Source organism: Aphelocoma coerulescens, chromosome 1 (genome assembly GCF_041296385.1).
Source record: "Aphelocoma coerulescens isolate FSJ_1873_10779 chromosome 1, UR_Acoe_1.0, whole genome shotgun sequence".
Classification (NCBI taxonomy): Eukaryota; Metazoa; Chordata; class Aves; order Passeriformes; family Corvidae; genus Aphelocoma; species Aphelocoma coerulescens.
This window is the reverse complement of record NC_091013.1, coordinates 94,430,662-94,445,950: the sequence shown is the minus strand read 5'-3', so window position 1 is coordinate 94,445,950 and position 15,289 is coordinate 94,430,662. Positions and strand designations below refer to the sequence as shown.

Sequence of the window (15,289 nt, the reverse complement as noted above, 5' to 3'; positions counted from 1 at the left end):
TTTCTCATGTGGTAGCTACATACATCATTAGAGGGAAAAATTTTCTGTTAATATTTTTTCTAGTCTGTAGTGGGTTTGCTTAGCTGTTATTGAAGCATTCATGGCATTTATTTTCCTCTCACTATATCTATTCTCAGCTAGCATGCAAATTCCTTTTCAAGACACAAACATAACAGTTAGTACTGACTGAGAACAAGTTCCAAAAGGCAAAGCCAGCCAAAGATGCTCAATTTTAAAGCAGTATCATGTCCAGAGTTGTATTTTAGCTCTGTTCCAAAGTGAAAAAAATCCTGCTGGAAAACTGTGTTTTCAGTTGACAAAAGACAATGCCAGACTTCCTTTCTGGATCAGATAAAGTGTGAAAACCCTCAGTGCAAATGCTAACCAAGGAGGAAACAACAGGAAAACTCCATGGTAGAAACTAATGCATTACTTTGTCAAGAGTAATGCCAGTAAATGAATGTCTGGAAAAACAACAGGTAGGATACTGTGCTTGCTGTCACTGGTGCCCACTGGCATCAATATGACCCTTAAACTACTGAAGAGGAACAGAAAAACAGACTTGGTCAAGAGGAGATCCATGACATGCGAGGAGTAGTTACCAATGATCTACTCCTCCTTAGTTTTTATAGCCCTCTACGGGAACATGATCAAATAATGAGTTTTAAGAGTAGCAATCACTGCATAGCTATTGTATTTTCTAGTGCTAAAACAGATTGTCCTTTATTTCCACCAGTTTAAAGTATATTACACTAACAGGAAAAACCTATTTCCAATCAGACTCAGAGCAGAACAAACAAATTCGCAGCGAAGTCAGTTTTCTCCGCTTCAGGTGTCGTGCAGTACCAAGATGCAGCAATAAACTGGGCTAAGTGTCCTCTGCCAGTCAAGAAAATGTTTACTACAAGCCTGGTAAACAGAAACTGCACAAGCAATGCAATCTGCACTGCAGTGAGCAGTGGCAACGCCCAATATGAGACAATGCTTTAAAAGTCAAAGAAAAATAGAGGTTTTTTTCAGGCTGTGTCCTGTTAGGAGACCAGTGAGCTGTCACAACTACTTATGAATAAGCAGCTCATCTCCTGCCAACAAGCACAAATCTCATCTTCATTGAACAGGACGTACGCAATGCTGTTAACTCTTCTGAGATTTTCACCCTCTGAAAACTTAATTTAGATAAAGCTTAAAGCTTTAATTTCAGTAATTTCGTAAGTACATCTAAGAATTCTGTGAAACCAGTACACACAGTATTGTCTTACTTAATGAAGACCTATATTTTATATATTTAAGTTGGTTGTTGGGGATATCCATTGACAATATAACATAATTTGACTAATGAGTTTTCCTGAACAGAGGAGATGCTGCCTGTCAGATTCCTGGAAAGGATTAGTTTGATTATCTTTTAATAGAGTATCAGGTACTTAACATCCCTCGTGCTCTACTTTAAATGAGATTTGAGGCTGGATTTATCCACAGGAATGATATTATTATTTTGCCCAGAAAGATATGTCATTTTGATGATGTTTAAAAGGATGAAAAAGACAGTCATGAAATGAACTGCATTATATCTAAGGCTGGCAAAGGTAAACACAGTAAACCATTAATCTTTTTTTTTTTTATATATTGCAAATATTGTAAATAACTTTGTTCAACAAAAATAAAACAATAAGCTACCCTTTTTATTGTATCAATAAATCAGCAGCAGACAAGAACACTTTGTCATAATGGTGTAAGTGTCCTCCTGCTGCTATCACACAAGAGACATTAGAATAATATTCACTTTGTTTTCTTCCTTACTTGTCGCTGTTCCTCAAAAGCACAGCCATGTACACTGTGCAACAACCGACCCTCTATCCATCTCCAGGCTTTTGTCATTCCATGCAGTACTGCCAGCAGGAATATTTTATTTGCCACTGCCAGTCACACCACAAGTTTTAATGATTTGTGAAGCTTCACTTCATGAAAAAAAGCAAGCAGTCAATGGGTCATTTGTGCCCTCTCTCCTCAGACAAATGCTGTTCGTACCAGAGAATCCTTAGTTACTCTAAAGGCAAGATGGGGTCACTCCTGCACACCCTACAGATCTCTTACGGACTGCTAACAAAGGAGCTCTTGGCAGAGCATTTAAGTATCACTCACCCCAATTCTCAGTCACTTTCCTTACAAACCAGAACACATGCAAGAACTGGAAACAACCTCCAAATTCTGCTGCAAAGACCTGCAGATGAACTTTTGTGGAGAGCAATTCTGAAGCCATGGGCTCAGTGTTTGGTTTTGTTACAGACTTTCCGTGAGATGCTAGTCAGAAGAGTTAAATCCAAGTCTTAAGTGATCACTGCTAGCTGTGGCATTCCTTTTTCTGGTTCTTCTTGCTTCAGAAAATGTGCTGAATTGTCAGAAGTTTTAAGGACTCTAATCTGTGAGGGCCACAGGCACTCAGAGTGCTAATTGCTAAGAAAAGGTAAAGTCATACTCCTGATCATTGAAGCACTCCAGATCCAGTAACTATCTCCAGTATTTTTTTATCCTCAAGTGTATACAGTTTGCAATTACTAATGCCTGAAATGAGCATGACAACACACACTCTCACAATACTGTAAACCTTCATGAACCTGAATGGGACATATGTCCAATACAATTCCACAGAAAACATCAAGAACAGGAAGTTTATCCTGGGTGCTCATAAAGACAGGTGTTAGACACACACACACCCCCCTGCCAACTCTCCTGCACAGCAGGTATGGGTGATGACTGGCTAGCTCTTCCCCTGTGATCTCCCCTCTGGCTGAGGTTGCATTTCATGAAATTGCAGGACAGAGCACTGCTTCCCAAGCACCTTGGAATGCAGTGACCATCTCAGACCCGGAACAGAGGATTGCTGATAGCATGGTACTACAGTCAGCATGCACACCTCTTTGGGGGAAGCCCTAGCTCAAAACAACCAGCTTGGCAGATGCATTCTACAGCCTGTGATACAATTTAAAAAAAAAACAAAAACCACAGAGTAAGCACATCAAAACAAGCAATGACTTCTTGAGGATCAGAAAATAAAATAAGCTTACTCACTGAAACGACCATTAAAGAGTTTTGTCTGTATAGATGTGGGATCTATTTACATGGTTTTGTACTATTTCTTCTTTAATGTTCAGAAAGACAGGAGAAATCCACAGATTTAAAGGATCCATCTTAATTTGGATAAAAATCTAGGTACCTGAAAGAAAGTCTGCAGTGAAACCAAAGAAATGCATGTAACATCATATTCCTCTGACTCTCTTCGTCTCAGTTAACTACATCTCCTCAGCCTCCTGATGATGACATGCATTTTGCAACCTGCCTTCTCCTACTTGGAGACACAGCTCCAGCAAGTGCCTGCACATGTTTGCTCCAGGTACTTTCTTTCAGTGCTAGAGAATTTTATTTCCTGCTCTCCATATAAACAGTATCTCACTTAACTCATATCCTAACACATATTATGAGAGAACAGAAAATAAAGCATGCTGGGAACACACAGGGGAAATACCAAAATCCCTAACCCAGGCTGAAACTGCTATCTGAGGGAGTTTACCAACTCCCACAGGTGACACCAAGCCCCAGAAGGGGTCCATGGTCACGAGGGCTTGCCACCACAGCTAGCCATCAGTTAGCCATGCAGTGTCAGTGACCTGGGCTGTAGCCATGGGGAAGGCACAGACTTGATATATAGAAGGTAGAAGACTCCCTCCTCTGTCGGGGAGATGCTGATAACTCTGTAACTATCAGTGGATGGTGTCCTTTTCTGCTTGTGTAAGAAGGACTTGCTGTGTAAGAAGTAACTATGCCAAGCTGCTCTGGAAAGACAAACTTCCTTAAAGCAAGAAGTGGTCCCACAACATGGAGAAAAAATAGTACTCCAGGACTATTAACCTTTTGGGAAGATGTCACAGTATCCAGAGACAGCAGACATGCCTGTGACTAGGATCACTGTGAAGAGATTATTATTCTTGTAGATTTGCTCAAAAAATTGGACTTTATCTATCTATTTTTCAAGAAGTTGGACAGACATTTGGCATGCAATCCTGTTCACTCTAGCAATGGGTATCATCAATGCTGGAGGCTCTTGGGCAGGAGCCATAGAGGAGCAGTGACAGCAATTCATCAAATACTACTGTAAAAAAATAGGATTTTGAACACAGAGCAATAATCTCTGGTACAAGATTGTTCTTTATCTTACTTAGGCTTTATTGTTCCAATGATCATTCTCTGTGTTTAATTACAGGATGATTCTGCATGCATGCAACACTCGGACTGCAGCTGTCTCTCCCTCCCTCCTTGAACAAACTCACATTTGGAGAGGAGAAAGTTCATTTACAGTGTGTTCACAAAGACTTAGAAGTGAAAATAGTGCTCATAGAAGGGCTCAGCACCTTCACTGCTGTCTTTTGGATGGGTTTCAGAAATGAGGAACAATGGATCCTTCAAGGTGCTCTAGGAATCTCCATCTGCCTTTATGAGCTCAAAGAAATTCACACACCCAATATGAAGGACTGAAGCTGGTTTCTTCTGGCATTGTCACCTGTGACATCTTCCTTGTCCTGATTGCTCCTTCACTAGCCAGGTCTGGGGACAGCATAGCAGAAATTACAACTCTTGGACCACTTGAAGCAGCACACCACAAGAAAATCCAGCTTCTGTTAAAGATTCCATTGTGATATCCTACATCAGGTTGCAACAGACATTTTACTGTTTAGTCCTTGAGGACACTGTAACTCCTGATCTCCTGGTAGCTTGCTCTCAACTAATTCTACATTCAGACACAATCATCACAGATCCATTTTGTGTATTCTCCTGCAGCTTATCACTGCGGTCTGTTGGCAAGCTCTGTTCTTTCAGCATTAACACAGAGAGATCAGCCAACTCATTTCTACTTCATGCCATTCATTCTTACCACCTGCCTGCTTGTTGCTTTTTTGCACCAGGAGTTGAGAGCACTGTGGACAGGCAGTGATTTGACAAAGCAGTGCTCCTATCTTCCCTCAGAAATCAGTATCAGATACCCTGATGCCCAAAAAGACCCAGATCCACAGATGTGACTGAAAGAAGTGGAAGGACATATAAACAATCATATACCAAATAAAGATTAACTAGATAATTCGTGTTGAAAAAAATAATTTACCAATCCCAACATCCATAGTGAAGAGAAAAACCTCATGTTACCCAGAGAAAAACCAAGCACCAAACATGACTGATCTTGAATAAAATCTTGAACCGCAGAACTAGACAGACACCACAAGAGATCAAAGAATTCCAGAGGCACATCCTGAGAAACCAGCTATACACCATAGGCTCATTTCCAGGTAACCTCCCTGGAAAATGACTTTAGAAGACTGTATGAACAGATAAATCCAATCTAGTAAGAGTGTAACTTGCAATAGCATCCTTTTTTTGTGAAATACAAGTGGATTTATCTTGTTCTAATCTCCTTGTATACATGATACTCTTTCATTAAGCATTTCTATCCTGATGCTGTTACATACAATAGAGTGATATCAAGATATTTTATTAGCATTGGATACTACGTTACAGAAAATCAAAAAGAACACAAAACATTCTTATACAGTAAGTCTAGGGAATTAACTTGGAATAAACAAAGAAGCCTATTGTTCTGGGAAAAATGCTAAACAATGCCTTGTTAGGCATTACTGAAAACTATAAAAAAACACATGGATTCATAACTAAAAATAAAAATTATATTTGTGCCAGTATGAATCACAAAAAAAAAGAAAATCCCTTAATGCAGCCACATGAAAAAAAAAAGTTGCTTTTTTGTTTTGTTTTGGGATTTTATTGATGTTTTTTGTTTGCTTGTTTTTTAAATCATGTAAGGCTGATTTTCATCCTAAGTTGCCATACTCAATGTTTACTACAAACTAGGCATATGGAACATTTAATTCCTACTTATTTCTGTTATATTATCAGCTGTATCATAGTGTTGTCCCCCACCCCACAAGGATAATGCAGACTGTATGTAGTTCTTCTAGAAATTAAAGGATTGTTGCAGGGATTACTGAGAAACAGTCTGGCTCAATCTAAATAAGAAGTCATTATATATTTTACCAGCAGTATGTTATTCTGGACTATTAACTCTATTTGACAGATGCAAAAGAGGAAGCACAGTGGTGCCTCTGAACTCAGAGCTTGCAGTTCACACCCTTTAACTACAGTCCTGTTCGATCAAAATGTAAAATATAAACACGTTATCCATTCTATCACAACCTGGGGTAGAAAATAGGAGTGCCTAGTTTTCACAGTATGTCTCCCAGACACTCACAATTCTACTAAGCAACTCTCCTAAACCCTATACCTCAAAAATATTTAATTAGTGGCTCCTTACTGAATATAGGCACAACGAATTTTGCATTTCTTATTTAGCTATTTAGGTACTTAGAGATTATACCTATTAGCATACAATTTAATAAAGAATAATGATGAGTGAAGTAAACACTGCATTGGTTGCTTACTGGAAACTGGGAAGAAATCTCTGGCATACAGCAAAATACAAGAGAGTTTGCCTGGAGAGGCTGAACTCTATTGTCAAGGTCTTTTCCAACCTAGATGATTCTATTATTTTTTGACACACAGCACTCCCAGGAGAGATCATGCATTTTTCCTCTGTTTTTTATTGAGCCTCATTTTCTTTCACAGAATCGGGCAGGTTGGAAGGGACCACAGGGGATTATCTGGTCCAACCTCCTCTTTCTTTTGTTTGGCAGTATAATTTCAAAAGAAATACATTATACCCCCCACTTATACTGAGGACCCTAATACTGTTTGCAGCTCTGGGGTCCCAATACAAGGAAGAATGTGGACCTGTTGGAACAGGTCCAGAGGAGGATCACAAAAATGATCAGAGGGAAGCACATCTCCTGTGATGGCAGGCTGAGAGAGTTGAAGTTGTTTAGCCTGGAGAAGAGAAGGCTCCAGAGGGACCTTATAGCACCTTCCAGCACCTAAAGGGGACCTGGCTTATAAGAAAGATGAAGAGGACTTTTTACTATGGCCTCTAATGACAGGAGAAGGGACAACTGTTTTAAAACTGAAAGAGGGTATGTTTAGAGTGGATGTAATCACAGAACTGTTTAGGTTGGAAAAGACCCATAAAGAATCATCTAGTTCCAACTCCTGCCATGTCTCCAGCAGATCAGACTGCTCAAAGCCCTCTTAGGGCCCTATTAGGAAGACATTTGTTACAATGAGGATAATGAGGTTGTACTGCCCAGGGAAGCTATGGACACACCATCCCTGGCAGTGTTCAAGGCCAGGTCAGAGAGGGCTCTGAGCAACCTGGTTTGTTGAAAGGTGGCCCTGCCTATGGCAGGGGAGTTGTACTAGGTGATCTTTAAAGGTCCTTTTCAACCCAAACCATTTTATGATGCTATATTCCACTGTTTTAGCATATATTCATTATATATTTCAATAACATACCCTGGAGAAAAGTCACTGGCCCAAAGAATCTCAAAATCAATGACAGATTGAGACCTCATTTCTCTGTGGGAGCTGAGGCAGAGAAGGCACACTTAGATCTGATAACATACACCTAGCCAGACACCAGATGGCCTTTCCACAATCAGCCAGGAAAACATATTGTGCAAAGGATTTAAACAAGGGCGCCCCAGACTGCAGACCTACGACCCCGGCCACCAGAGAGGTATCAGTGTTGTTTCAACTTCAGATGACTGAAACAATGCATGGGCAAATTTTCCACTCTGTCAAGGTTCACAGGCATATTTTGATTGTCTTCTATTCAGTAGGTATGCTGACATGGAAAAATGGTGAAAGATGGTGATCTTTCACACATCAAGAGAACTACCTGTTAGACAGAGAAACAATTTTGTCTCCCTACATCAGCAGAAAGGTACAGTGAGGCAAGACAACCAAGACATTTGCACCAAAATGCATCCTTCTCAAGCTTTAGCTTTACCTGCTCCTCACTCACGGAAGTCCAGCAGAAATACCCACATGTGAGAGGCTGAGCTGTTAAAAAATTTACACGTGTCATGTTTCACAAAGAAAGGCCTGTGACTCAACACTGGACAGGACAAGCCTACAGCATTTTCAGCCAAGCTGTCAACTGCTAAAAACAGCAACTTTATTTTTAGTTGTAAGGGAGTTATATTTCATTATTCACCCATTCACTGCAGTAAGAGGGAACCCTTACTGATAAAAGGACAGCAATACTCACAATCTTAACATGAAAGGCTTAAAATTCTACCATTATCAGCATTATTAAAACCATGATCTCTGCTGATGCTCCTCTAAGTAATACCAGTAACATGACAGTCTAAATACAGCATGGAGACCACAGAGCCATGCCACTAGACATGCTAAATAAACTTTAAAAACTAACATATTTTCAATAAAAGCATTAAAAAGGACTATTTAATCTAAATTAATAGTCTGCTGTACTTGAAAACTATGGTCAATATCTACCACTATGACTCAATCAGATAAAATCCTATCAAGCACAAATACCCTGTCCCTACAAAAGGCATTATAGATAAACCATGATGACCATAAAATTCTCCAGATGTGGCCATTTACAAATGATTAAAGCTCCACAGCTGATGTCGAGTCTTAGACATTTTGTTTTATGGTTGTCCCTACAGCACCTTTATCCACACTAAGTGACAGAAGTCAAAATGAAATAAAAACAGTTTTTGTAACTATCACCAAACAGCAGTAATGCCTGTTGCAGACCTAAGCAGAATTTGTGTTCATTAAAAGGAGAAACCAGAACTAATTCAAAGAAGCCTGTTCATTGTACTGGACCTCACTTTAAATACATCAAACAAGACATGCAAAAGTATGGCAATCAGTATGAAAACCTTCTAAACCAATCTAGCAACCGTCTTGATGAAGTAGAGGCTTGGAGGTAGGAAGATGGGGACTAGAATATCAACAAGTGAATATGATCAAGTAAACAGTAGCTTGGTGAACAAAGAAAGGATACCTACCAGGAGACAGAGACTGCCTTAAAGGTGTAAGCCCACGTGCATGTTCACAACCTGATCGGCCCAAATGGCTGGGAACAGGCTTGTCTGTCTTAGCAATGCTAAAAAGTGTCTCCTCACGTGCCTGAATGCAGTGAATAAAGAAATCAAGCATGTCACAATCCTGAGCTAAGGAATATGTTCCCTTTCTGGGAACAGAAGAGAGAAGACCAGATTGGAAATCACATCTCAAGCAACCTGTTTCCAACTCCAAGGAGTTCCCAGACACAGGTGTCTCTCCTGGGCTCAGTTGCTGAAGAGCCTCAAATTCCCTTGTTTGTCATACGCACAATGACAAATTGCAGAGAAACCCCATCCAACTTGGCAAATGAAGCAGTCTCTCAGATACCCAAAGCAATCCTAGCTGCCACACTATTTTGAAAGAAATGCAGTCTGAGCACTTTTTTTAGCAGTTCTTTAGGAAAAGAAAGATGATACATATGGACATTTGACGGGAATAATCTTGTATCACAAATCATGAAGCATTTGAAGTCTGTTGGAGAGAATGATGCCATAAAAATCTTAAAACACTCAGCCCAACCAACATTTAGCAAAGAGAGGGTAGATGCTTTCTAAGAAGGAAAGAAATTAAAGCTATTTAAGCAGAGGAGCTTGTTCTGACTCAACCAAGAGGTTAGAAGCAAATTTAAGAAGGAATACTATGCTTTACAAATGCAGACAAAGCATGTATTTTGGCAGTGTTTGGCTGCACCCATCTGCACGCTGGGGCAAAAAAGTTCTCTTTAAGGGACTTGTGCACAGGTGCAGTATCAATCTGTAGAAACATTCCAGGTATGGATGTGTGATCATTGCTTTTTCAATGAGGTTTTTCATACTCACAGCAGATGCCTCCAAGAAGCATATTCCAGTTTAAAGAAAATGAAGCAGGAGCACTGGATGAAAAATAAACTACCCAATTCTTTCAAGATGTACACAGGATTTTTGATTTGCCACTGAGCTCTTCTTCTGAAGAGAAGACACTTATGAAAGAGAAAATTCACATATCCAGGATGATGCCAAAGACTTCAAGAGCCAACAAATTATAGATTTTCTCTTGGTTACTTTTAGGGCTGCAGGCTTAAAATCCCTGAGAACTTGTTGATATGTATGTGGTGCTTCCCTAAACAAAGGAGGATGATACCTATGAACATTGAAAGCCTTAAGCCAGGAAATATGTCTGGTAGTGGGCTACAGAAGGGTCACGACAAAAAAAGGACAAAACCAAAGAAATCAAAGACACGGGCAATAGGTTAAAGACAGGTAAGACATGAGAAGAACTGGGGGTCAAACTCTAGCCTTGCTAAATTATGGGAAATAAGAAGTCACATCACTGTGACTGCTGGACTAAGGAAGTCCATGGCTGCAAGACTTAGGGCACACGCATCCTTTCAATCGAAGCACGTCTCCACATCTTTTTTAACAGACATTTCAAAAGTTATATAAAACTGGCTTGCTATTTCTTGGTTTGTCACTGACAAAATGGTAAGAAGATTGAGTAGCACTTTGATGAGGCAAACCTACAGCCTTGCAGGACAAGCGACAAAGCTATTATTTCTACCTTCATGGAGTTACAGAATATCAAAACAAGTTATTGTTGGCATGAGAAGGCTGACATTTCACTTGACATTTCAAGCTGATGCTTGAGTGAATATCTTCTGAAAATATCTTGATAAAAGAAGCATTTCAAAATGGTAACAAAGTGTCCTAAATGGCAGGAGACCTACTCAGAAGCAAACTTTAAAGATTCCATACCCTAAGAATTTGGTTATTTTGGACAACTGACTGCTGTAAAATTAGTTTGCAAGCTACTGAGAAATCAGGATTCTAGAAAAGCCTCCATATGCAACATTTGCTAGAATACACTGAATTTCAGACACCTTTCAGTCTCCTTACCTCTTCTCCTGAAAGGTAGTATGCTGCTAGAAGACCGCCAATGAAGCGAATATTGACCTCAAAAACAGACACTTCAGAATTCTAGAACAGAAAGAAAGCATAAATAAATAATTAACCAATTCCTTAATCAGGGAAGAAAAAAGAAATTGACAAGGCAGAGGAATGTACATATCCTAAGGCAACCCACATGCAAGGGTCTGTACCATTTCAGCCTCCAGATCCATACTGAAATTCTCATGCACATCTTCATGACACCAAATGACAATTCTAGTTACAGCTTCAACAGATTTTATTAAAATCAAATTAGTTTTTCTCCTGCTCTCTAACCATTTTATCACCACAAAGTGCAATTACAGTAATTTGGGGCTCATGGGAAAGAAGTCAAGGACCGTACATTTCCATAATTCAGCATCTTTTCTCTTATGTTTCAGCATAACACCAAACCTTCTAGGTTTAAAAGATAAAGCAAAATAATAATTAGAGAATTCTCATAATGCACTTTCTTAACCTGAATTACTAAGAACAAATTCAGAGCTCCATTTTAACATACTCTTTGTCTAGGAATAGCCTTTATGTTATGACAAGTACTGCAAGGCCACTGAGAAACCCAAGAGAATAGACCATTTTATTGCCTTCCTCCACATTTTTACCCTTAGGCTAAATTCAACCATATCTTTTGACTCATTTAACCCACAAAAAATTAAGAGGAACCAGATAGTTTTAACATCTTTCTGACTCCCTCTGTGCCCCATTCACTTAATTTTCCACATACACTCCATCTGTCTCCCCCATAAACTTCTCTTCAACCTATTAGACGCAGAAATGTAGTTTTATTAAGAGATTTTGAGGTAGGCAAGACTTTTCCTTTTATCCAGAAAAGTCACTACAACATACACTGAACAAGCTGACTCACCAATCTGCACACAGCTGAAATGAGATTCACAGGTATTTCGTGCTATTTCTATGGCACCTGCAGTGCTTGGATCTGAACTAAATGCATTTTGCACATATTACATATTCCAGAAAGCTAATATGAATAAAGATTTCTTCAAACAGCACTGATTAAAAAGTTGAAAATTTGAAATACTCCCAAATGTTTTTAGTAAAAAACCTCTTCTTTTCACATAGAGGTGATACTAGAAATATAACACCAATACAGCATGATTCCACTTAATACCTATTAAACTCATGAATCACACATGCAGTGGGACAGTGTAAAGCGAAACCAATCATTTCCATTTCCCAGTAAAAGAATCCAAGAGGAACAAATTCATGTATTTATTTATAAACTCCAAACCATACAAGGAAATTACCCAAGTTTGGTGTATACACAAGACAACTCATTAACCTTCAGAAATGGTTTTTGATACATAGGAAGATGTAATTGAACCCCAGAGGGCCATGTAAATTTCTTCCATCAAAATCCTAGATTAATATTGCAAATTCATACTGAAATTGCCTTAGATCAGACAAAAGTTATGGAAGCAATTTAGTTCACCCTCACAATGGTATCATTATGTCTACACTTTCTCTGATATATTTAAGATCTTCAGTTTTAGACTGAATAATTATCTGGCACTAACTGTAAAAGCAGAGTAAAATTTCTTTGATGTTTTCCAGACAGTCAAGGTATAAATCAAAAGGAAAAAGCCCAAACAAATAATTTTTGAAAAGCAGGATAAAATAGAGAAACAACAGTAACAATTTGGTGAATTCTGAGTGTATAAATACATGTCATTATGTGCATTTACTGAATGAAAAATTATTTTTGGAACCATAGGGCAAATCCAAGGACTGAAATACAAATTCCATCACAGAGTCTGTGACAGTCCCAAAATTAGTACTAAGAACACTAATCAATAAGACTAGAACAGAGCCATTTCTTCCATTTAATGCTTCCAAACTCTCAACAATGTCATATGCTGTATGACCACCTGGGAAATTCTTGTGATAGATTAAGAGCCTGTAGGAAAACTCAAGAACTCAGATGGCCTATTTTACATTAAAATGCTTAAGAAATGGAAGAAGAGATTGTATTCTTAAGTAATTTATACACTGTAGTTTGGGGGAAAATTGTCTTTCATAGCTCAGTTAATTGCAGCTACTAGCAGCCAGTAAAACCTCATCTTTATGTCTTCATTTCTGAAGCCTGGTTGTTTCTCACGAAACACTTCCCCTTTCTTCCATTATCCAATTATAATTTGCACTTTGAAAATACAGTAGATAGATGTATCTTTACTCACAATTGTAAGCGTGAAAGGGTTGGGGGATATTTTTTTTTCTACAATAATGTTAGATACACAGAGAATGTCACTTAAGTTCACATCTGACACTTTGATCCACACGTTTTTTTAAGTTTCACCTGAAAGACCTCTTCTGTCTCCCCCCAAGATGAACACTGTGAAAAGGACTAGAGAAATATTAGGGCAAGCTCTACTCACCACACTGAAATCAAGATTTTTGTCAATCCATTCTTGTCCTTCTCTGAATTCATCATGAAGGCCCATGATAAAAAGAGTATCCAATGCATCTACTATGGTAGCACCCATTTGTGAGTTTCCTACATGCAAAAAGAAGGATTTCTGTTACAAGTGACTATTTTGTTACTTTTCTTAAACATCACAAACATGAGAAAATAACCTAAGCAGTAGCAAAGCAAAGTTACTACAAAGGTGTACAAAGCACAAAGAATAATCAAAATGAGCAGGTACATAAGAGGATTCCCACTTCTCTTTCAAAGCATCAATCCTCTGGCACAGTTGGGCTTCTGGGGAAAGAAGCATACTAAAGATGGAAAAAAGAGCCCTTCTCATCTGCTTTCCTAACTTGAACTTGAACTCATCTGCTTTCCTAACTTGAGCAACCATACTTTGACACAAAAAAACCTGCCACAAAATACCAAAGGACAGAAAGACATTCAGCTTCAAAAAGCTACTAGGAATTCTAGGACAGAAGCGTTAGGAAATAAAAAGAAAAAAAAGCATATGCAAGACAAAGCAATCAGTACTTGCAGTAATGCCTTGCATTTCCCAACATTTACTTCTGAAATATTCAAAGTTTTGCAATTATGGATGCTACCTAATCATTGAAAAGCACGGACTGATGAGCAGGGAAGCGCTGGCCTGGCATGACTGCCAAAGCCGCAGTCCCAAGATGTTCCCCTGAGCGTCTGCAGGGACCCACACTATGAGCCGCTAATGGATTTCTCAACTGTCACCACTTCAAGTGGAGCATTCAAAGCCAAATAAAAATCAATGGCGCTTTAAGCTAAAATGCCATTCACTCGAAACAGCAGCAATTTAGAGCTGATTGATGAGTGACTCATCGGTCTGGCGCAAGGGAGGACGAGGTGGGGAGCCATGGCCCATGACAACTCTGGTCTCCCAAGGCCATCCCAGCAGTAGGCAAAGATCTTTGTTTCTAGAGGAAAGCAAAAATTATAATGGGTTATCTGTTTTCATGGAGTGTATAAAACTTCCTGTGCACTAAGAAAGTAGCCAAATTTCACTGTTCGTACCTGTAATCTATAAACCAGTGCAATAACTATGATTAGCAATTTAATGACAATAGTGTCCTAACAAGTCAATTTTTGGGTTCTCTAAATGTGCTTTCCACCTATAATAGGAATATCTACAGCAGAGTGTTCCTGCTTGGTAGGTTCTACTCATCCATTCCTGACTTTCACATGGTTAGAAGCTATTTTTTTCCCCTCAACCATAATAGTAACTGAATGAAGCCATCACCCCCACTGTATTTCTTTCACCCACCTAAATGACTGACATGTAAGCTTAATTCCATTTTCAGGGGCGTCTTTCCCCAAATAATAAAAATTAAACACAACAGTATCCACCAACTAATTTTTAAAGAATAGCATCAGTATTAATTAATATCAATTAGATATGGAAAGCCTAAGGTTGGTGGTGTTTGTTAAGAAAATTCAAGTGCAGACTGGGACACGCTACCTTTTGCAAGATTAATTAAAAGACAAATCCTTTGACAAATTGTCCATCAGCCATACCTATAACTCTCAGGAAATGAATTCACTGAGGTGCTTAAGTACTGAAAGGTTTAATGCCTTCAGCCAAATGACAAATTCCACCGCTTGTGCCGAAGTGGAGGTTGCTTGAGAAGAGCCACTGCGCTGCACTTAACTTAGCACCTTCTCAAAAGCATAATGTTACAGTTATCTAATTTACCACTTCAAAGATATGCAAATAAGACCATGACACAAGGACTACCTTCAGTACCAGCCGACAAAGTATTTTTTAACATGAAGTTGGAATGTGTTATACTGCTTCCACGACACGCTCAAAGTAATTTCTGTTCCTTTATTTAAACCTTATTGATAAAATTTTCAAATACACAAAGTG

General features: G+C 38.9%; 1 protein-coding gene across 1 annotated transcript in view; it reads right to left on the bottom strand.

Moving 5' to 3' along the window:
• The window catches only part of MAN1A2 (mannosidase alpha class 1A member 2), a 136,145-nt gene that overhangs the window by 61,008 nt on the left and 59,848 nt on the right, over window positions 1-15,289 (bottom strand). Inside the window, exons 4-5 of the mRNA XM_069019054.1 lie at window positions 13,361-13,479; window positions 10,920-11,000 (exon numbers count right to left, since the gene is read on the bottom strand). Coding sequence (XP_068875155.1) covers window positions 10,920-11,000; window positions 13,361-13,479 — 200 coding nt within the window. The remainder of the gene's footprint in view (window positions 1-10,919; window positions 11,001-13,360; window positions 13,480-15,289) is intronic.